General features: G+C 40.9%; 1 protein-coding gene across 1 annotated transcript; it reads right to left on the reverse strand.

Annotated features, from left to right (window-relative positions):
• Positions 1-9: 9 nt before the first annotated feature.
• Positions 10-20,666, reverse strand: rnpepl1 (arginyl aminopeptidase like 1). The gene is made up of 11 exons (XM_072695284.1): positions 19,301-20,666; positions 16,379-16,519; positions 14,567-14,718; positions 12,364-12,480; positions 10,723-10,958; positions 10,058-10,171; positions 9,231-9,343; positions 7,486-7,594; positions 6,785-7,009; positions 5,361-5,503; positions 10-4,178 (listed from the first exon to the last, which is right to left on the reverse strand). The coding sequence occupies exons 1-11, from the start codon at positions 19,760-19,762 to the stop codon at positions 3,930-3,932; spliced, it is 2,061 nt and encodes a 686-aa protein (XP_072551385.1). The 5' UTR covers positions 19,763-20,666; the 3' UTR covers positions 10-3,929.
• Between the last annotated feature and the right edge of the window lie 1,591 nt (positions 20,667-22,257).

Genomic DNA, 22,257 nt, shown 5'->3' on the forward strand with positions numbered 1-22,257 from the left:
TCCAAAACATAGATTTTGACACCTTTTATTCTCAGTTAAAAGAGGAAAGAAACCAGTTAGCTGGGCTTATGAAGGCCACCTTAATTATGTAGACCCTCTCTGTGGAACCTCCCACCCCAACAAACACATACACACACATGCGCCCACAGTTTTTAGACTTTTATTGCATTTGTTCTGCATTTTTCTCCTCTGCTAATATTAAAGGGGATTAGATTACACCAGCAATACAAAACTGGGACAAAGGCAAACTGTGAAGTCTCTGACATTTAAAGGGCAGTTTAGTCTGGAACAAGCTAATGTCACTGACACTGAACAGAAGTGAACAGCAACAGTTAGCGTTATGCTGATGACATCATGCATAACGGGTAGCTACTAGTATACGGTCATCGTTAGCCATGTTAGCAGGATTGGTCAATTCGTTCCTTTCTCTTTTAAAGGGCTCATATCCAACACTTCATTTTGTCCCCTTGAGACCAACAACCTCAACCCCCCGATATTGGGCATCATTCATAAAGCAGGCCTGGCTGCAACCGGAACACGAACGAGCACAGCTAACCAACAGCAGGCCGAATAGGCAGACATACCGATTAGTCATAACAGGTGAAGTGAATGACAACATTGATGATCTGGTTCCTGTAGCACCTGTTAAGGGGTGGATATACTAGACAGCAACTGAACAGTCAGTTCTTGAAGGGGACTTCAAGATTTGAAAATTTGACAAGAGCCAGAAGTTCAGAACAGCTCCAAAGCCCCAGGCAGGGCTTGTGGGGTGTTACTGGTATACAGAAAAAAAGTGTATACCCACCAGAAGTGCTCCAAAAAAGGAGAACCAGTGAACCAGTGACAAGGTCATGGGCACCCACAGCTTTTTGATGGGTATGGAAGCTTCACCTCACAACTTATATGACTTAAAGGATCTGCTGCTAACATCTGATGGTGTCCAGGTACCACAGAGGTCTTGTGGAGTCCATGTCTCGACGGCACTAGGGAGACATACACAATATTAGGCAGGTGGTTTTGAGGTTAGGCTGATCGGTGTAGGCAAATATATTGGATTTTGTGGCATCACAAATATACTTTTTGCAGCTCTGCTTTGATGGGTGGACATTTTTGCTGACTTATACTACCATTTTTTATATGGGCCCTTTAAAAAGTATTTTTTAAGCTTTTTACTTTAAACTTCAGCAGGTATTTTACTTAAAAAGTAGCAGGTATTTTAGGTGTTCCTATCTAATGAAAAAAAAAAAGATGTCAACAGAATGATGATGACTTTGTATGTGACATATATTACACTAAATGGGTGATTTCTCTACAATACTGGCATCACAATACTCAAATATGGCTTAAAGCAGTGTTTTCCAACCCTGCTCCTGGTCCTGCCCTGCACATTTCAGTGGTTTCCTGCTTGTTAAGTAGAAGATTAGCTGGAGTGGGTGTTTTGGGAGCAGAATAAACACTAAAATATGCAGGGCAAGGGATCCTCCAGGACCCGTGTTGGGAACCACAGGCTTAAAGGATAAAGAACAGGCTGTTGGTTTGGGCAGCAGTGTTTAAAGAGCTCCACAGTGCGAAAGGCTTTCAAGGCACCGGCATCTCACTTGTCTCATCGCTGAAGCACCGGAGATTCAGCCGGGTTGGTGGTGGATGTGGGCCAGCACCAGTAAACCATGGGAGAAGCAGAGGGGCAGGGATTACGTTTCCAGTTCCAGGAGGTAAAACAAATCAGACATGATGGGAAGTCTTACTCTCACAGAGGCATAATGGAGAGCGGCGTTTCACACAGTGTTATTTCTTTCACTTGAGCATCAGCTGACTGTTCATAAGGACTGTTCAATAACAGACTCCGGTATTGGTCACTCTCCGATACTCTCCGAGTCCATTAGCAGTCACAGCATGATTGGGGGGGTCAGCTGCATTTGTGAGTAATCAAGGGTGCAAAACCGAACACATTAAAACACGTGCATAGGCAGAGTGTAAAACACACATTCACACACACATTAAATGTGGATCAGATGGACAGATGGCTTCAAAACATCAGTGTGGACAAACATACTGCATACACTCACATTCAGGAACTCAATCCTCTCTTAAACACACACACATGCAGTCACATCAGAATATAATGACCACCCCTGCTTTGGAAAGAATTCAGCACTGGTTTAGGGCTGGGCAGGGATGCTGCATGTATAAATAAGCAAGCACACCAGTCAGTTGTAGCAGAGTGGAAAATGATCGTCATGGGCAAAGGACACAATTTGACTGATTTCCAAAAGGGCATCATAATAGGGTACCGGGTGAAGAACTCCATATGATGTTCTAGAGTCAGCATAGAGAACAATGGGTGTCTTGCACATTGAGTGCCTCCCATCAGCATAAGAGTGGTGCCTCACGGGTCACTGATGCCAGAGGAACAAGGAACGACGACTCTGGTGACCGGTACAGAGCAATTAACGAGGCACCGAAGAACATTTACCCTCCATAATAAACACCTTCAGTCACCTAACGCAGTCCATGCCACAACGTCTTACTACTGCCACCCTTTGCTTAAATGGTTATTCCCACTATTAGGTAGGTGGTCATAATGTACTGACATGACTGTGCACTTGGGTCAAATACAATCCTGTGCAAACATCTAAGAGAACACTCATCATTTATTTAATCTCTTATCAAAGTTCTTCATTTTCCAGCCTGTCCTTCTGAGGAAGATAACCCATTCTGATAGAATGACCACCAAAACCTCCCCAGATACACGTCAGATAAACAACACTGAAAATGTTATCTTTTAGAGAGCTCTCCATGTGGAGAGTGTCCATCTTTCCTCCACTGTGAGAAGAGGATTCAAAACTGTGGGTCTGAAAGGATGCGGAGGTGATCAAGAAGCTCTTACCTAGAAAGGCAAGCAGAGGACAAGAAGGATCTTTGCAGTAGAACACTGAAACTGGAGATCTGAGATGTGGAAGAAGGTTTTAATGGACTAATTACTCCATATTGGAGAAAGACAGTAGTATCAGTGAAGGTCTGGAGTTGGTAATTTGTCTGACTGGACAGAGATCACATAACCACCTCAAGCAGACTAATGAGAAGAAATTAAGAAGCTCCTGCTACAGCTTTCAGAACAATAGGCTAACCATCCCAGTCCAGACTATCCAGACCTCAACATCATTCAAGGTGTTTGGGAGAACTTGGGTGGTGAGAATCCGAAAATGCTGCCAAGCTTTTAAGACTGAATGTTGGAGGTATGGAAGGAAGTGTGTCTCCTGTAAGAATGGAAGCTGTAAAAAAAGAAAAGTGACTGCTCTAAACACTCAAACATCTGATATCAGATTTAGATGTTGAGGCATCTGTGGAATTTTCCGTTACAAAAATCCACAATAGTGGAAATAGTAGTTATTTCTGATGCTGGAAAACAAAGAACTTGAATTTAATGAATACTTTGACTTTAAATTAAATAAATTAAGGGTGCTCTGACTTTTTCACAGTACTGTATACCATCTCACACACTGAATGCTTGGATAATTAAACACACACTCAAACTCCTAATCCCGCTCACACAACCACAATGTCGTATTAACCCCAGACACACATTCACACACACACACAATGCTGGGGACATGGCATTCGAGCCATCACACACACACACACACACACACACACACACACACACACACACACACTGAACAAACCTGAGCAGCTTGAGTGAATACACTATTAAATAGAAAATCCCAGTGTTGGAGAAGACACATACACACATACACACACACACACGCACGCACACACACCTCCCTCGATGCACTCCTCCTGTCCAGTTTGAGCTGGTCAGTTCAAGTCCTTTCCAGTTCCTCCTCATCTCAATTGTGTCCCTAATTACATTTACTCAGTTGTTCCTTCATATCTCCCCACTTCTGTCCACAGCAGGTGTGTGCGAGTGGTCAGGCGGAGACGTTAACGTCCCTTAGGGCAATGGCCCCGCTGGTTGGCGGCTCAGTGGGCGTGTCCACCAGCTGGGGGTCAGCAGCGGAGGTGCTGGCTGGGCCGGTGTGGAACAGAATCTGCTGCAGTGTTTTGCGCAGGTTGGGGTGTAAACGAGCCTGAGTCTGATAGAAGACCTCCACCGCAAAGCACTTCATCACTCCTCCACACAGATCCTCATACAGTGGCACCGTGTACATACGGGACGTCTGCGGGAGGCAGATTAAAGCAACAGTCAACACTACAATTTGTGTTACATGAGATAATTATTCAAATGTAGTTACTAATTAATAACACGTTGAACAAAGGTATTAACATCACTATTTAACATATTATATTACTCCATAGTAGTCCAGGCTGAAGCCCAGCTGCAGAAAATTGCTCTGATTAAATCCACGATTGCAGCTTCTCAGCAGAATACTCTACATGGCGATTGCTAGAGACCTGTAGATAAATCATCCAGCACCAAACTAACAAAAGCAACAAAATATTGGAGCTCCAGATCTCAAACTGTATAAAGAAGAGGAGGAGGTTACAGTCGGGAGTGAAGGAGCTGAACCACCGACTGTATATATGATACGCAAGATCTATGTGGTCACTGGGGGAGGTTAAATCATTACAAAGGATTATGTCATAACGTGTGAAGCATTTTTATTGCAAAAAAGTGCATTAGGGCCCAAAAGGACATTTAAAAAACCAAAAACAAATAAAAAACTAAATGTTTTGCGTGTTTTAAGTTTTGACTTTTGTAAATTGCGCAGAAAGTCGATGGAATATAGCTAATGAGCTAGGAGTGAAATACAATTAAACAAAAATGTAAGAAGAGCTGCTTCTAAGCATAGATGTCACAGGGGACAAAGAATAGTGGAAAGATGGACTGAGGGAGAGACTAAGCTGTCTACTCATTTCTTTGAGGAGTTTAGAAGATATGGACAAGTCCAAAACAAACAAACAAACAAACAAACAAACAAAAAAAACAAAACAACCAAAGGCATAAGAAATTACAAGAAATGCTGGACCAGGCTAGGGACACCTGGCAAATGGATTTTCTAGGCTAGGGCAAAGCAGGGGCACAGTTTTCAATTTTAGTGCATCACAAATTCACGAGGACTATCTGCTGCAGTTAACCTACACTGATACACAGTTTGAGGAGAGGAACAGGAAAGACACACACATTTAAAAGCAGGTATTCAACGAAATTGGGTTGAGAGGGCAGATTTCAAACTTTCAATCTACTCCATAATACTGGCTGTGGGTCAAACAGGTGCTTTATTATAATCTGAATTTGGTAAATCAACTAATAAATTTAATTAATATTAACAACCGGCACAGCAAAACAGCAATCTCTCTAAATCTCTCAGGGGTAATATCCAGAACGCTGAATTACTCACATGTTTATGGAGAAAGCTGCGGACCCGATGCAGGTCTGGATAGAAGCCGTTCCGCACCACGATCTGCAGCCAGCGGATTCTCACCTCTGCGTTCATCTCATCCAGCAGCACTGAGTAGCAGCTTGACAGGAGACTCATGACCTCTGCAGAGACAGAGAGGAGTGTTAAATGCCAGGTCACACTGACTCAATCATTTTCCAACAAACACAGGAATTGTAATACTGGCTTTAGAAAAGACTAAATGAGCCAAATGTCATAGCATGAATAACGAGAGCACTCTGTAAAGACTTCCTGAAAACCACAGACAGACAGTTTAAACAAGCAACATGTTTCATGGTTATGTTTACACTCACATTTATGGCATTTAGTTGACTCTCTTATCCAGACAGACCTACATGTGAGTCATGTTATACAGGTTGAAGAATGTAAAGCTAGAAGTCTTACCAAAGAATTCCTATTGGTGTGGTGTGGTGAGCTAGCCTTTGCTGTTACCCTCTGCACTACACTAACTGCTTAAAGGCATTGTTGAAAGTATTGTACGGTTTACAGGTAGGGCATACTGCAATATTTAAATATGATGACTGCACCTCGAAATGAGGATGTATTATTAAACAAATGTCTTCTGTATCTGTCCAGTACCTGGCCATAGAAACTCATTCACCAACGCTCATTTAAGAGAGCCACAGAGTGGGGGCGCTGTGGCTCAGTCTGTAGCTTTCAACACCAGTCAAGCCAAGTCATTATTGTCTAAATGTTTATTAGTGGGGGTTTCTGTCAGCCAGATTTGAGTGGGTTCTGTGGAGAGGAGAAAGTTTTCATTCTAGCTAACTAAGCTAATGCTAAATAGAAAAACTTTTATCTAGGGTGATGGTTTAACATTTTTTGAATGACTGGATCAAAATTGTGCAGAGTGTTTAATTCACTGGTGTCCAAGTACGAAAACAGAACTTTCATTAGATTAAATGTCTTGAAAGCCACTTTACAAGCGCAACCCCTATACAAGCTACTTGCGCTACTTGGTTATACAGTATGCCAAAATTATATTTTAAGCGGTATGAAAAACCTGGATACCACAGAACTTGCTGAGAACTTCCCTCAGAAAACTCCTTAGAAGAACATTTTTAGTAAGGCGTTCACTTCTCACTCAAGTCATATCCTAACATCCTAAAGAGGCAACTGTCCCGTCACTTCACTTAAAAGATTGTTTGGTTCTTTTTATTTATTTATTTATTTATTTAAGCGATGTGGGGGGAGAGTCGTTTGGTTCTTTTCTAAGCACATTAAAATGATTCTTTGTGGTGTAATACAAAGTAAATGTATTTTACTTAAAGTGTACAGAATAGAAATTGGGTTGAAAAACATAGAAATATTCCTTTAAGACTCAAGACTGCAAGAGGTTTGCAGGAGTGAGATGATTTGTGCACCTTGAGGCAGGGGTGAGCGGTCCAACAGACGGTCCAGGAACAGCACAGTCTGGAAGGTGCTCCATGTGGAGAGATCAAAGCTTGCGATGGCCTGGGCGTCAGGGGCCTCCACGCCCCAGAGTTCACACAGTCTTTGGACCGGGCTGGTCAAAACCACCCCGGCCGAAAGATCGGGTTCACACAACGGGGGGCCGCAGTCATTAAGCCAGCGCTCAAACTCCAGTCCTGAGCCACAGAGAAAGAGAGTTGGGGGGGGAAGTTAAGTTTCCACTTGCACAGCTTCCATGATTCATACTACTAATGTTGCTCTGACCCCTTGCTGGTTGTTATGGCTGGCTCCCCGGGATAATTCCTCACTGCAGAGAGAGGAATGCTGCGTGTGTGTTTTTCCTGACTATATACAGGAGCACCAAAATGCTGCCAACATCATCATCATGTGCCTTTTAGGAAAACTACAGCAAAACTACAGTCTTAACTTTTAATGGATGTCAATACGAAAATTATTTTAGTCATTTCTGACCATTTCTGTTGGTCCATTAATCAGGAAATTGTGATAATGTAAAAAAAATATAAAAAAAAATTGCAAAAATAATTTTGTATGACAGCTTCAATACGTATTATAATATGCTATTTGACATGATACATCCTGACATTTTACATAAACAAATTGTGTGGGTGTGTGGTGTGCATAAAATCCTCACCCTCTCGCTGTGCTACACAGCTCTCCTTCAGCTCAGGGAAGAAACCCAGGAAGAAATCAAGCAAGTCCTGGGCAACAACACTGCTGAACCTGAACTGCTCGATGTAGGCCTGCAATGAGGAAACAATTAATGAGCTGCGCGCGTGTGTGTGTGTGTGTGTGTGTGTGTGCAGAAATTCATATATTTGTGAGGACCAGATGTAGATCTGCAGCTTCTTTGGTTCTCATAAGTTGAAATGCTTTTTTTTTTTTTCAAATGATTTACTTCGTTACTTTGTTACTGATGTTAAGGTTAGGGTTGGGTGTGTCCACTTTTTTCAAACCATCTCAAAATAATACCATGGTACACAGAATTAACATGGGTGGTCTTACGTTTACATGGTGTCCATACAATCTCATCCTGCCTTATTTTAAAACAGATAAATAACCAAATACAACATTCAGTTTGCTAACAGGGTGACAAAGCTTGGCTATGAATATCAGGCAGCCTGGTGCAGCTGCTGTTGACCAACTACTGAGCTACTGACAAAAGTGTTGACAATAAAAACTCATGTCTGAGAGAGCGAAGTCAAGCGACTGGTGTATGGAGTAAGAAAGGTGAAGTGAGAACAGGTTCTGCTGTGTTTGGACTAGCAGCTGGCTATCGAGGCTTAGATATGTGTGAGCGAATGAGTGAATGGTTTTAGGGGTGTTTTCAGGCACATTTAGTAGACTGGTCCATGCAGGTTTGCTTGTTTTTAGTCGAACTAAGTACCACTAAACTCGCAAATACGCTGGGCTTGTTTTTTCTTCCCCACCTGTTTTCAGAGGGTGACATCACTAATCAGTGAGCTCCCGCAGCGTCCTACCTTGTGGCTCTCTTAAATGCACATGGGGGAATAAGCTTATGAGGCCATGTACTAGATAGACACAGAACAGAATTCGGACATCAGATACGTCGTCATTTTAAAATACTGTCCTCGTTTGGATATACCGTCAACATTTTTAAAATACCACGGTATACGGTACTACCGTTATACCGCCCAGGCTTAGGGGTAATGTTATTAGATACAGTAATCGCCATGTCAATGGAAGGTCCTCACAAAGACAGCAGATCCAACATGTGCATGTATTGCAAATAAACATAATCTTTTCAAACCGAGAAACACTCATTTGTATGAAAACCCTATGAAATCTATGCATGTGAGTGAATAAGTGTGCAAAATGTAATGTATGCAAATGTTTGGACATGCTTGTTTTTTGAATAAAAACAAGCAAACCCATCCTCCACAGGATCCTCCACAGAAAACCTCACATTTAATCACAATTAATTTGTTCATAATTGTTTGTTCCAATATGTGATATTTTGCAAATAATCATAACTATTTGAATATATATATAGTAAGTGTCTCTGCAGAGGATTAGTTATACTCTCTAGAAGACAATTTATACCTACATCAACATTGTGTCGCTGTCACACAGAAACCTTGTATGTCCATTTTCCCTTTTTTTGTTTTTACATAATGTGAACCTGGCAGTTGGTCTTCATATTGTGTCAATTGTATAATGCATGGACTAATAGAAATGCTTCAAAATTAGTCAAATTAAATCTTTTTACATCAAATACATTTCCACTGAAAGTTTCTTCTCCTGTAAAAGTTTTTTGTATAACAGAAACAATATGCAATTTGAGCAGAATTGCCCAAACTTTCCTACACAACTACACAGTGTAGGTGTTTTCTTACCCAAAAAAGGTCTTTCTCTTACCTTAAGAAAAGTGTCAAACTTTTTGATGTCTCCACACAGCTGGGAGAGATACGAAACAAAGCAGAAGCCTTTTTCATAGGTGAACAGATTCATTAGACTGCTGGGGTTGACACCTGGAGAAGAAAACACAGTACACTCATGCATGACTTAAAGGGTCAACAAATGCATTAACAAATCCCTAGATATGCATTAGAATGAGCTACTGGTGTCTTCTCAATGTAATTTCAGCCTCCAGAACTGAAGTTAACTTAAAAAAGACTGTTTAAATGGTTATATGTGCAATGCCACAAAATCCCTCTTTTTGGTTCTAGAAATAACCATGTTTGTTATGGAGATGTGAAGTAGAGTGTGAAGAGCTTTTTAAACTGGTAAAGAACCTTTATGTTAACTTTCTGTTGTATTTGCTTTGGTAATTTTTATCATTAATGTTTAAAACAGTCTGGCCAGAGGAGGATGGGTCCCCCTTGTGAGTCTTGGTTCCTCCCAAGGTTTCTTCCTCCAGCTCTGAGGGAGTTTTTCCTTGCCACTGTCGCCGTTGGCTTGCTCACGGGGGTCTTTGACGCTTCATGTTATTCCTTCTTTCTTCTCTGTCTCTGTTCTTTATTAAGTACTAATTATGTGAAGCTGCTTTGTGACGACAACAGTTGTAAAAAGCGCTATACAAATAAATTTGACTTGACTTGACTTGACATGTTACGAAGGTTCTTTAGACCTTTAAAAGGTTCCTTAGACCTTTAAAAGGTTCCTCATGCTCACACATCTCTGTTACAAACATGGTTGTCTATGAAACCGTGTGTGTTAGAAAAGTCATGTACGGCTGAACCTACCTGGCTCAAACTTGGCCTGAAGCTTGCTCACTGGGTTGTTGTCTCCTAGGAGACGCATCTGTCTGTGCAGAGCGTCTAGGCGGAAGACAGTCTCCAGACAGGTTAAGGCCTCTCCTACAATAAACACAAAAAACCTTGAAAACACTGAATAAAAGATGGGAAACCAGCCTTGAATCACTGAGCAGAACACAGTGACCATGAACATTAGTGTGACTGAGCTTTCTGTTGTAACTGCTGCAGAAGGGTGCGTTTGTGCATTCTGTAGGCCTATGTAGTGATGTTTCTCAGTGCACAGGTGTGTATGAGGCAAAAGGGTATGTTCAATTTAGCTTGGTTTGCTCAGTGTGCTCAGTTTTAGTTGAGTTGTTCCTTGCCACGGACAACTTTGGCTTGTTCAAAAGAGGCTCAGACCCGAACAACATTTGTTGTGCTATTTAAATATTTAAATACATTTGATATGAACTGATTAAAAACACAAATTAAAGCTTTTTGGATGGTTTAAACACCTGAAAGGTTTAACTGAGTTCTGAAATCACAACAAGAGGAAATGTTGTCAGTTCTTCTCTCAGGTTCTCAACAAAAACAAAACCAAAATGGCTGAAAAACTAAGTGTCCACAATCACAGGATTGTGTGTGTGTGTGTGTGTGTGTGTATGTGTGAATACCATAGGCCTCTGTAGTGATTCGTCTCTGTGCGTAAGTTGCGAGCCCCTCGCTGAGCCACATCTCCTCCCAGGTGGCATTGGTGACAGCATTTCCGAACCAGCCATGAGCGATCTCATGGATGACATCGATTAACAGGAACTCCTGACTCTCCAGGATGGAGGAGATGATGAAAGTCAGACATGGGTTCTCCATTGCCACGATGGGGAAAGAGGGGGGCAGGAACACAATGTCATACCTGCAGGAGAGACAGAATGGCAGTGATAGTTAGTTATAAATAACAGTGTATGAAAGCACATAAGCAAATCTATTAGAGCTTACTGAATGTCTCTACACAGTTTGAGGAGTGCGAGTTGATTTAGGCATGCAATTAGCATAAAGGCAGTGGTGGCTCAGCGGTTAGAGCGCCGGGATATCGATAACAGGGTTGTGGGTTTGATTCCCGGGCTCGGCAAGCTGCCACTGTTGGGCCCTTGAGCAAGGCCCTTTACCATCTCTGCTCCCCGGGCGCTAGAGTTGGCTGCCCGCCGCTCTGGGTGTGTGTGTACTCACTGCCCCTAACACATGTGTGTGTGTGTGAGTGTGTGTTCACTACCAGATGGGTTAAATGCGGAGGACACATTTCGCTGTACAGTCTACACTGTACAGTGACAAATACATGCACCTTTACTGGGGAGTATAAACCTCCATTACTTGTTAGAGTCAGGTGTTCTCATGTATAATACATATAAATGCAGACAATAAGCCTTGTACGTCGCTCAAAGGTGGTTAACTTTACTGGTACCAGCACAAAGATTAGACAGCAGCATTTTGTCAATTTTAAATAAACTTGTTAATCCTGAGTCTGCCATGACTTTATGGCCTTGAAACACATTTCTCACTTATAGTTTAATTAAACAAGTAGAAAGCACAGATTTTGCTTGATGCAGGTGCAAGTCCACTCATGGTTTGGTGCTGCTGCCTGCCTACCCCCTGGTTCAGGCTCTCCTGCTGTATTAATTTGCCAATATTTGCCACAATCCTTCTAACCCATTTGTTTTCCCTTGCTTTCTGTTTTCTTCTGTCACAACCCTGCTGCCCACTGTGATGCTGTCCTGCTTTGGATCCTCCCATTGACTCCTTTATGTCACATTAGATACCACATAGCTGTGCATGTGACTGTTACCTTCATGGAGTCTGACATTAACACTAAGCATGTGTCCTAAACTCTCACATTCTCATAACCTGTTGTCATATTAACTAAAGCTCTTTATTCGCTCAGTCTTTCTGTCCAGTTATTTTTGTTGTGCTATGGCTTTTTGTGCTATCTGGTGTCGACCAAAGGAGGATGGGTTTCCCTATTGAGTCCTGGTTCATCTCAAGCTTTCTTCCTTTTAGCCACCTCTGGATTGCTCCAAGCTGTAAAGTTGCTTTGTAACAACTTTCATTGTGAAAAGTGCAATATTAATATATCTGTGTTGATCTGAACTGTTTTTACATTTTGCATTCCTTTAAATTGTACACAAACACAACATATCCATACATATTTTAAATGGGCAGATAATGTACATAATTACATTGTCATAATTAAAACAATTAATTAACTACTAAGCATGTTACAATACAATGTATTGTCCTGTGTTGTGTTACAACACAACACTGACCTCCCCCATACATAAGGCCCAAACAGTTCCTCTGCCACATTGAGGCAGCGCTCCACACTGCCCCCCAGCTTACTGACTGCACAGGTCAGAATACAGCGCTCAGCCCACACACGACTCCTGCAACAACACACAACACCACAATAAAAAAAATGAAAAAAAAAATATTAATAATAATATTTTTAAAAATTATATAAAAATGATATACATTACAAATCATCCCAATTTTATTGCAGAAAAAAACATAAATACTTTAAATGGTTTGCACGTTTTAAATAATTAGCAGGAATCTATAAAAGGTAGTTAAGTAAGAAGTTTTAGGACATCTCCAGAATCATGCTTTAGAAAACAATATTTAGAACAACTTGTATTGTTGTCTTAAGACAACCTGACATAACTTGTATATTGTATATAACAATTATAGTATACAATATATTTAATAAATTAATATTTTGCAAAATATTAAACAAAACATATACAAACATGTTGTAGATGTACAAACCATGTTTTAAGTTCAGTTAATAATACAAACCGGATTCCCAAAAAGTTGGGACACTAAACAAATTGTGAATAAAAACTGAATGCAATGATGTGGAGATGGCAAATGTCAATACTTTATTCGTAATAGAACATAGATGACAGATCAAAAGTTTAATCTGAGTAAATGTAACATTTTAAAGGAGAAATATGTTGATTCAAAATTTCATGGCGTCAACAAATCCCAAAAAAGTTGGGACAAGGCCATTTTTACCACTGTGTGGCATCCCCCCTTCTTCTTACAACACTCAGCAGACGTCTGGGTACAGAGGAGACCAGTTTCTCAAGTTTAGAAATAGGAATGCTCTCCCATTCATGTCTAATACAGGCCTCTAACTGTTCAATCGTCTTGGGCCTTCTTTGTCGCACCTTCCTCTTTATGATGAGTCAAATGTTCTCTATAAGTGAAAGATCTGGACTGCAGGCTGGCCATTTCAGTACCCGGATCCTTCTCCTACGTAGCCATGATGTTGTGATTGCTGCAGAATGTGGTCTGGCATTATCTTGTTGAAAAATGCAGGGTCTTCCCTGAAAGAGATGACGTCTAGATGGGAGCATATGTTGTTCTAGAACCTGAACATAGTTCTCTGCATTAATGGTGCCTCTCCAGACATGCAAGCTGCCCATGCCACAAGCATTCATGCAACCCCATACCATCAGTGATGCAGGCTTCTGAACGGAGCGTTGATAACAACTTGGGTTATCCTCGTCCTCTCTGGTCCGGATGACATGGCGTCCCAGTGTTCCATAAAGAACTTCAAATCATGACTCCGACCTGACCACAGAACAGTCTTCCATTTTGCCACACTCCATTTTAAAAGACCCCTGGCCCAGTGCAAACGTCTGAGCTTGTGGAGCTTGCTTAGAAATGGCTTCCTCTTTGCACTGTAGAGTTTCAGCTGGCAACGGTGGATGGCACGGTGGATTGTGTTCACTGACAATGATTTCTGGAAGTATTCCTGAGCCCATTCTGTTATTTCCTTGACAGTGGCATTCCTGTTTGAGGTGCAGTGACGTTTAAGGGCCCGGAGATCACAAGCATCCAGTAGAGTTTTACAGCCTTGACCCTTACGCACAGCGATTGTTCCAGATTCTCTGAATCTTTTGATGATGTTAAGCACGGTTGATGATGATAACTTAAAAGTCTTTGCTATTTTACGCTGGGTAACACCATTCTGGTATTGCTGCACTATCTTTCTGTGCAACAATGGTGGAATTGGTGATCCATCTTGGCTTCACAGAGACACTGACACTCTGAGAAGCTCTTTTTATACCCAATCATGTTGTCAATTGACTTAATTAGTGTTAATTGGTCTTACAGCTGTTCGTTATATGCTCAATTTCCTTTTTCCAGCCACTTATTGCTACTTGTCCCAACTTTTTTGGGATTTGTTGACGCCATGAAATTTTGAATCAACATATTTCTCTTTTAAAATGTTACATTTACTAAGATCTAACTTATGATCTGTCATCTATGTTCTATTATGAATAAAATATTGACATTTGCCATCTCCACATCATTGCATTCAGTTTTTATTCACAAATTTGTTTAGTGTCCCAACTTTTTGGGAATCCGGTTTGTACATAAAATGTTATATTTCAATGTACATTGAAGAAAAAGTAATAATATGTGATTATTAACAGTGATGTGTATCTCCAACACACAGACCTGGGCCCGATGTCAGCGTGCTGTAGGTCTCCGGCCACCAGGGCCACCAGGTATGCTGGGACAGGATACTCCATAGAGAACTGGAACAGCCGGTCTTGCTTGGAGTATGCACTTCTGGAGGCACTCATCAGCACTGTCACTCCATCTGGAACCTGTCAGAACACACACACACACACACACACACACACACACACACACACACACACACACACACACACACACATATACAGTAGAAACTGAGACGACAGCATTAGCTCGGAGCATGCTATTACGAGAAGCGTGAGAAGCGGAGTAGTATGAGACACTAAAAAAGGATCGTAAAGTTGAAGAGAGATAAAAAAAGAACACATGACACATTTAGAAAGTGAAACTCTTAGTGTGGTTTCATCATTTACAGTAAAAATAAAATACAGTACTGTGCAGTAGTTTTAGGTGCATGTGAACAGTAGAATAGAGCTCCTTATCAGAGCAGTATGTTTAACACTGTAAAACACTGATATTAGAATAAATACTAAAAACATTCACAGTGTTCAATAAAACATCTACAAAGCTCTCCTCATGAGAGTCTAAGTAATATTTATAGTCATCATCCAACACCTGGTTTGACAAATCAGTTTTTCATAAAGTTAAATCAGGTGAGCTGGGGATGAAATTGGACAAATGAAGGCGTCCAGGAGAAATTTGGAACCAAAATTGGTCTCTAAACTAGCTTGAAAGTATGTTATAAATATACTACATTTTTATTAAAACATTTGGGCAGTATTTTAAATGTCGGATTATAGCACTATAAAATGTAATATTTGCAAATATATCATGTTTCTCCTGTAATATTGGTAAATGTAGTCAGCTTACTGTCATAATTGTAACACTTATTTTCATTCAAGAGATTTATTTTTGAAGGTATATATGCAAACAGAAAATAAGGGGGATTTTGTCTGGGTTTTGGCCTCCCGTCCACATGAAAATGCTGTTTTTGGTCACTGAAAATGGAGCTTTCTAAAAGTGCTCTCCAAGGTAGAGATTTTTGTTTTCAGTGTTGTCGTGTTGTGAACCAGGAAAACTAAAACTAAAACTCTATGAAAATGCTGACAACATCACAACGCATGCATGTTTCTGGCTCAATCTCAAATACCTCCTTACTCTCAATATAGTTAACTACACAAGTCAAAAAAAACTACAATGTCTACATGCAGAGAGCACCAGATTTCAGATGCCCACATATGAATAAATACTGTTCTATTACATATCTCTTATGCTCTGTTCAGATTTTGATTTCATAGTTTGGTGACTTGGGAGAAGTGTGTAATGTGGGATTGTGTGTTTCTTTCTTCTTTGTGGTAGCTTGTGGTCTCTCTTTATGAGTTACCATCACCCCATAAAGGGCTAACATGCTCATGCAAGTGTTTTTGTCTCTGTGTAGATGGAAATAATTTTATAAACAGAGGGAGGTAAACCTCTGAATGTGTGTGGACAGGGCCCAACAGGAAAAATGATAAAAACACTGGTATCAACAGAAAAAAACAAGGTAGTAAAACATCACAGTCACGCAAAAACCTTCTGTGTTAATAATGTTAATAATCTGGCAGTTCTTCATTACAATGCGTCACAATTTCATGATAAACGAACCAAAAGACATGTTCCAAAAAGACTAATAAAATATTTGTAATAAAAAGAATGAAATATTTTCACCTTCACTCTCTTTAACAGTTACAAAGCGTTTTTGTTGCCAATTTAAAGTTTTTGCATTACAATGACGATAGGATATAATAGATGGTTTAGGAAGAGAATAGTGAGGAGAGGATCCACACTCACCCTTACGGTGGCCGAATAGGTGCTTTTGACAGCCGGAGTATCGAAGCAGGGGAAAAAGGAACGATTGCACACAGAGTGACCCTGAGTGAAGACCAACGGTCGAGTCTGACCACACGTTAGCTCTGTGTCCAACCACCAGATCTGAAAGAGAGACCAGAACAATGTTACAAAGTGTAACCAATCAAACAGACAAGCAATCATGCAGAAAGGTACAAAATGTTTAGGGTTGGCTGCTCTGTAGTGCTGCACAGAACACGGTTTCTTGATCATTTTCGTAGATATAGAGATGGTAGTTTGAGCAAGATAGCCTACGGTTATATGTAAAGTATATCTTAAGTGATTCAAAAGTCATAACTTAAAAAAAAAAAAAAAAAAAAAAAAGAGCCATCGACCAATAGCGTTCATTTTACATTAAACTGATATATTGGAATTTGCTGTTCTGATCATAGAAGTTCTGCCTTATGCAACTGGGCTTTCTAACCAATCATACTGTGAGCACTCTGACCAAGCTGCTAATAAATCAAGGTAAATATATACAAACTAATAATAATAATCCAACAAAAGCAACCAGATGTCAAAGTCACCACCCAAGGTCACATTATTGCAAGAGGTCACGCAAAAACCGTGTATCTCCAAAACGACAACTTTACCCTCTTAACTTTCAATGGGGGTCAATGTAAAAAGATTTAATTCCACGTCATTTTGGAGCACTTCTATTGGTCCGTTCATCATGAAATTGAGACACAATGTAAAGAACTGCCAGATTCACTGCCAGTCAGTCAAAAAAGTGTGACAATGACAATATGAAGACCAATCAGCATGGGGTAAATTGCGTTACTGAACAGTGATTCACCACTGATACCTCTGATTTACTGAACAGACTCTACACCTCTTCTGCTCTTGCCAGGGCTGCTGATGTTGAACAACTTGTGGACCACGTTTGCCCTATCATTTATTTTTAACTTAATTATTCTCTGCTTTTTGAAACTGAAGATTATCAGAACATTTCATATATCGTATCACTGAATACATCAGGATTATCATTATTCTAATCACTGGCTACAGTATGGATTGTATCAGAATTAGGGGTGCAAGAAAATAGATATTGAGGTAGGTATCGAGGTATTGCAATATTAAGTATCGCAATACTGTATCGATTCTTAAAAACACAGTATCAGTTTAGAATAAATAGTTTACAAGCAAAGACTGGTTGCAGACAGTAGTTCATTTTGTGTTGTGTTTAAACCCCGACCTCTAGGCAGTCCTGTACTTTTTAGATCCCACTGTTCTGATTGGATAAAAAGTTAATTTTTCTTTTACTCAGATTTTATGCAGATAGGGGCTTTTATACTATGACAATTTTCCTAAAATGTGTTAAACAAGCAAAAAAATTAAATAAAAAAGTATCGCAATATATTGATATGTAACCCCTGTATCGTGATACTTATCGCATTGCCTATAGACTGTGCTAGTCTGAAAGATTTTTATTCATCTAGTCATCAGTCAATATCTCCAAATATCAATTTACATTGAATATTTTATTTTAGCTGCTAGCTTCATGTCCTTTGTTATGTCGTCGTTTGCGTTCTAATATATTTAGCTCTAATGACGATTACATTTAATTAATCATCTATCCAACCCTCTACGCAACACTGAACTGACGAAAGACCATGTGATTTAGTTTGTGAGGTAACGGTTGTGGTGTTAGCATTACACTATACCCACAGCGTCTGGCGGTTCCTTCTCTGCTGTTTCATTTTTCTTTTTCCCTGAACTCTAATTGGTCGATGGCGTTACTCAGCCCAGCCCTGGGACTGACCCTGAAACTGGGTCAACTCGGCCTTCCAGGAATGCGTTTGTGTCGTCAAAATCACGGACTAAGCAGCCTAGTTCTCAGTAATTTGCAGAAGGGAACACGTCAATCCCTACTATTCATGCCGTTCATGTGGAACCCCTTAGCGGTCAAGAACGTCTCAGCTGAGGGACACTCAGTACAAGCCTGTATAAATGTTGTTCATGATGGCATATTCCGACCGACACTGAAAGGTAAAGGAGCAGTTTTCCTCTTACACCTGACGTAGTCATTCGGCCAGGATGACTGGTGTCTGAGGTTTGGTTCTTCAGTTTTCAGTGGAGCTGCACAAACTCCACCTAAAGCAACTCCAGACATCTCAGTTAACAGGACAACACAAAATTAGATGACAAGAATGCAGCTAAGCCCTTCACAGGGGTCATCAAGTAGGCACCCCCTTCATCAAGGCTTTGCTCAATTACGCCTACAACACCTCCAGAAGGCTCAACACTCAGACTCACTAGCATCCAAGCTCACTTCACAGACCAGTCATTTAACCAACCTCATAAAGGACCCTGACTTTTCTAGTCAAAGGACAATTCCACCAATTTTACAAGCAAACAAGGTCATTCAGAGTTGTGGGGTGTGAAACGCATCATTTTACAGACACTTTCAGAGGCAGAACTGTTCTCCGTGGTGGTGGTGAATAGAACCAGTCATCCAGTAAGAAGATCGACGCCTCTAAAAGTTCCCTCACAGAAAGTTCCTACACCAAAAGTTTATGAATACACTGCTTGATGACGGAGACACTGTTTTACATGGACATTTTGAGAAGCATTTTTTTAAATCCATTCAAGAAGGAGGGGTACATGCAAGGCCCCAAAAGTTTATATATATATATATATATATGCCACTAATTTACCATTCTTCAACATTCCCTGTAAACCGCAGAAGACACATGTAGGTTTACCGGTAAGTCTGCATTACAAATAAGGGGAGAAAACCACTCCAAATGACTGTACATGAATAGTGTCATTCGCTGCCACGCTCTGAACAATAGCCACATGTCACACTGTTATTAATAGCAGGTATTAATTTCACTCCGTCAGCTGGCTCGGTTTGGGCCTTACCGCAGGCCCGTCTGTGGTAGTGTAGCGGATGGTGACCCGAAAAGCCCGATGCAGCCGAATCACAGCAGCAGGCAAGGTGATATTCAGAGAGGAGCCATAGTCGGTGAAAGGGTCTACCCGGTACGAGAGGGAGAGGAAGTGATCAGGGTCTCCAGACGCCCCAGGCACTTTACAGTCAATGGAATGGATCAGTAAGGAAGGGTGGGCGTCCAACACCAGCGACTGGACGCCCGGCTGAACGGGCACCAGCTCCAGGACCTGCCACCCGGTCATCCTCTTGAGGGCAAAGTTGATGTTGAGGTCCAGGTGGAAATGCCTCAGCCGGAAGCTGTGGAAGTTGGAGGCTGAGGCCACATCAACCAGGTGACATTGCCCCAAAGCCCGAGGGGGTTCTGTGGGCTTAGTGGGCACAGTCAGCACCTTCCGGCAGCAGCAGAGTGTTGGGCGCTGCAGCTCGGCCATGGTGATTCTGAGTGGGCCAATAAAGACTCAGGAAAACAAGCAATGATTAAAAAAAGGTCACATAAGAAACAGAAAGAGTCACAGTGAAGAGATTCCTATAGACTTGGAGCTGCTTCATGGCTGCTTTGCTGAAAAAAAGAAGTGGTCAGCCATTGAAAGTAGAAAAGGTGTAGGAATATCTTACTGAAAAGAAGAAAAAATACAGACACAGCAAACAGGCTAACAAACAAACAAACAAACAAACAAACAAGCAAACACACGAAGAAATCTACGTAAAATCCATCGGGGCCGTCAGTTCAGTCGAGTCCAGCTGATCCTCCATTTAAAAGCCTGTATAAAAAAGTGTGTATGTGATGGCTCGACCTCCGCCTTGCTTCCAAAAAGATGTCCCGCTGGTTTCAAGCGAAAATACAGACAAAGTGGCGAAAATAGAGAAAGCGAGCAAAGGCGAAATGAAAAAGTATCTGAGTTAAAAGCCTCCTCAGAAAACAGGAAGTGAAGAGAGGGGAGGAAAGCAAAGTTTAGGTGCCGCTAGAGGGCGCTGCAGAGACGGCGACGAGTGGACACAGCCGGGATGCTCGGAGTGGCAAAACAAGGGTGAAACCTCAGCAAAACGGGGGCAAGCGTGGGCAAAGTGCCACAAATCGGCAAGTAAAACGTCTAAAAAGGCCGAAATAAGCCCTCTCCGCATGAAAGTGTCCCAAGAATACAGCAGCAGCTGAGCTGCCAGAGGAACCATCACGTCCCCCACTCATACTGTGAGCTACCAGCGAGGTCCGCTGACGAGGTCCCCTTCTGCTTGTATAAAATGTACATTTGACTTGCTTACACAAAGCTCGTGTTTTAATTTAAGCGTGTTTTATTTCTCCTCGCTGTCCTGGACCTATTCGGACTGTCCTTCACTCGTCCACAGCAGAGCAGTGTTGTTGTTTGGGGAGGGAGGAGACTGTTGCTACGAGTTGGTCAGTTTCCGTGGCGGTGTTCCTAATCGCTCTGTTTATGAAGTGCACTTACTAAGTGATGTAGGGTGGAAAAGGACAGAGGCCCTAAAATAGTGCACATTCCCAAAATGTTCAAGTTAATGTAAAAAAAAAAAAATAATAGACACATTTATATAATACTACTAAAATATATAATTGCCAGTAAAACATAAATTGCCTAACGCATCCCAAACAGAGGCTAGCTGACCAGTTTAGCTAAGATCCGATATGTTATTGTGGGAGTTTCGTTGTTGTCTAGCTGATCAACCAGCATGGCCAAGCTGACCAGAATCTTACTGATGTGACAAAGCACGATGACCAGCATGGCCAAGCTGGACTGGTAATCATTACCAAGCTGGTTGGCCAACATGACTAGCCTGACCACACTGACCAGTTCGTATGACTAGCTCGATGACCAGAACACAGACTATGCTTGTCAAGCGCAAAGGTGGTTAACCAGCCCTTTCCTCAGCATAGGGTGTGTTTTCGCCTGAATGAGCTTTTCTTTTTCAATCATCTTGACTGTCTGACTAGGAGCAACTTAGACCATCTAGGGGAAGCAGTGTTGTTATCCACTATGCTACGCCACCTTTGATACACCAATGCTACCCCAACCTGCACTATATCATAGAAGCTTATTCATGACATATTAAGCCTGATGCATAAGAGACATTATTTTATGATTTGGAAGGTCTTGACAAATGTATTTTTTAAATACATTTTTAATCTTGTTTGCAGCGAAGAAGTACATGCAGGGTATTCTGAGGCACAGTACTCATACATACAGAAAATATAGAAATATAAATATTTGCATTTGTCTTTATATATTTTAGCATCAGCAACATATAAAACATATAAGACCCAGAAGACGTGTGATCAGAAGATTCACTGGTGGATTTGGACAAGTAAAATGGCTTTTTTTGTGTTACTTGGTTCAATTCACTAGCTTTGCAAAGAAATCTGAGGTGGAAAGTTTCTCCACATTAACCATTTCACACCAAACCACACTCAGAATGACTTAGTTCACATCTCAGTTATACCAGTTGTGCAGAACTTTAAAAAATTGGTGGAGAAAAAAATCCTATTAATTCCTTATTAATGTAATTGGGTTTTATTCCAGCACTTCTATTAGTCCATTCATTGTGAAAGGTGTCCACACAGTGTAAACAATATGATGCCTGTAGTTTTGATGGTTTGTAATTTGCATGAATTTGGCTTTAATTTGCTTGTTTATGATTTATTTACATTTATAAGTCTTATTCCTGCATCTAGTTTACTTGTGATTTGTATTTTTATGTATTTATTTAGTAATTTATTTAGTAATTTTTGTATCAAATAAATATCTGGTGTTAATTTTTATAAAAATATAATATCTGGTTTTTCTTAAAGAAAGGAATAAAGGCCGCACCGACAGACAGCTTGTTTTACTGGGTCAAGCTCCCTATGAAGTGCCTTATGAAAGACAGCACTGCAAATATTAGTGTGCCTTCTGAATCATGTGGTATTTCGTCAGTT

This window comes from Salminus brasiliensis, chromosome 13 (genome assembly GCF_030463535.1).
Source record: "Salminus brasiliensis chromosome 13, fSalBra1.hap2, whole genome shotgun sequence".
Lineage (NCBI taxonomy): Eukaryota > Metazoa > Chordata > Actinopteri > Characiformes > Bryconidae > Salminus > Salminus brasiliensis.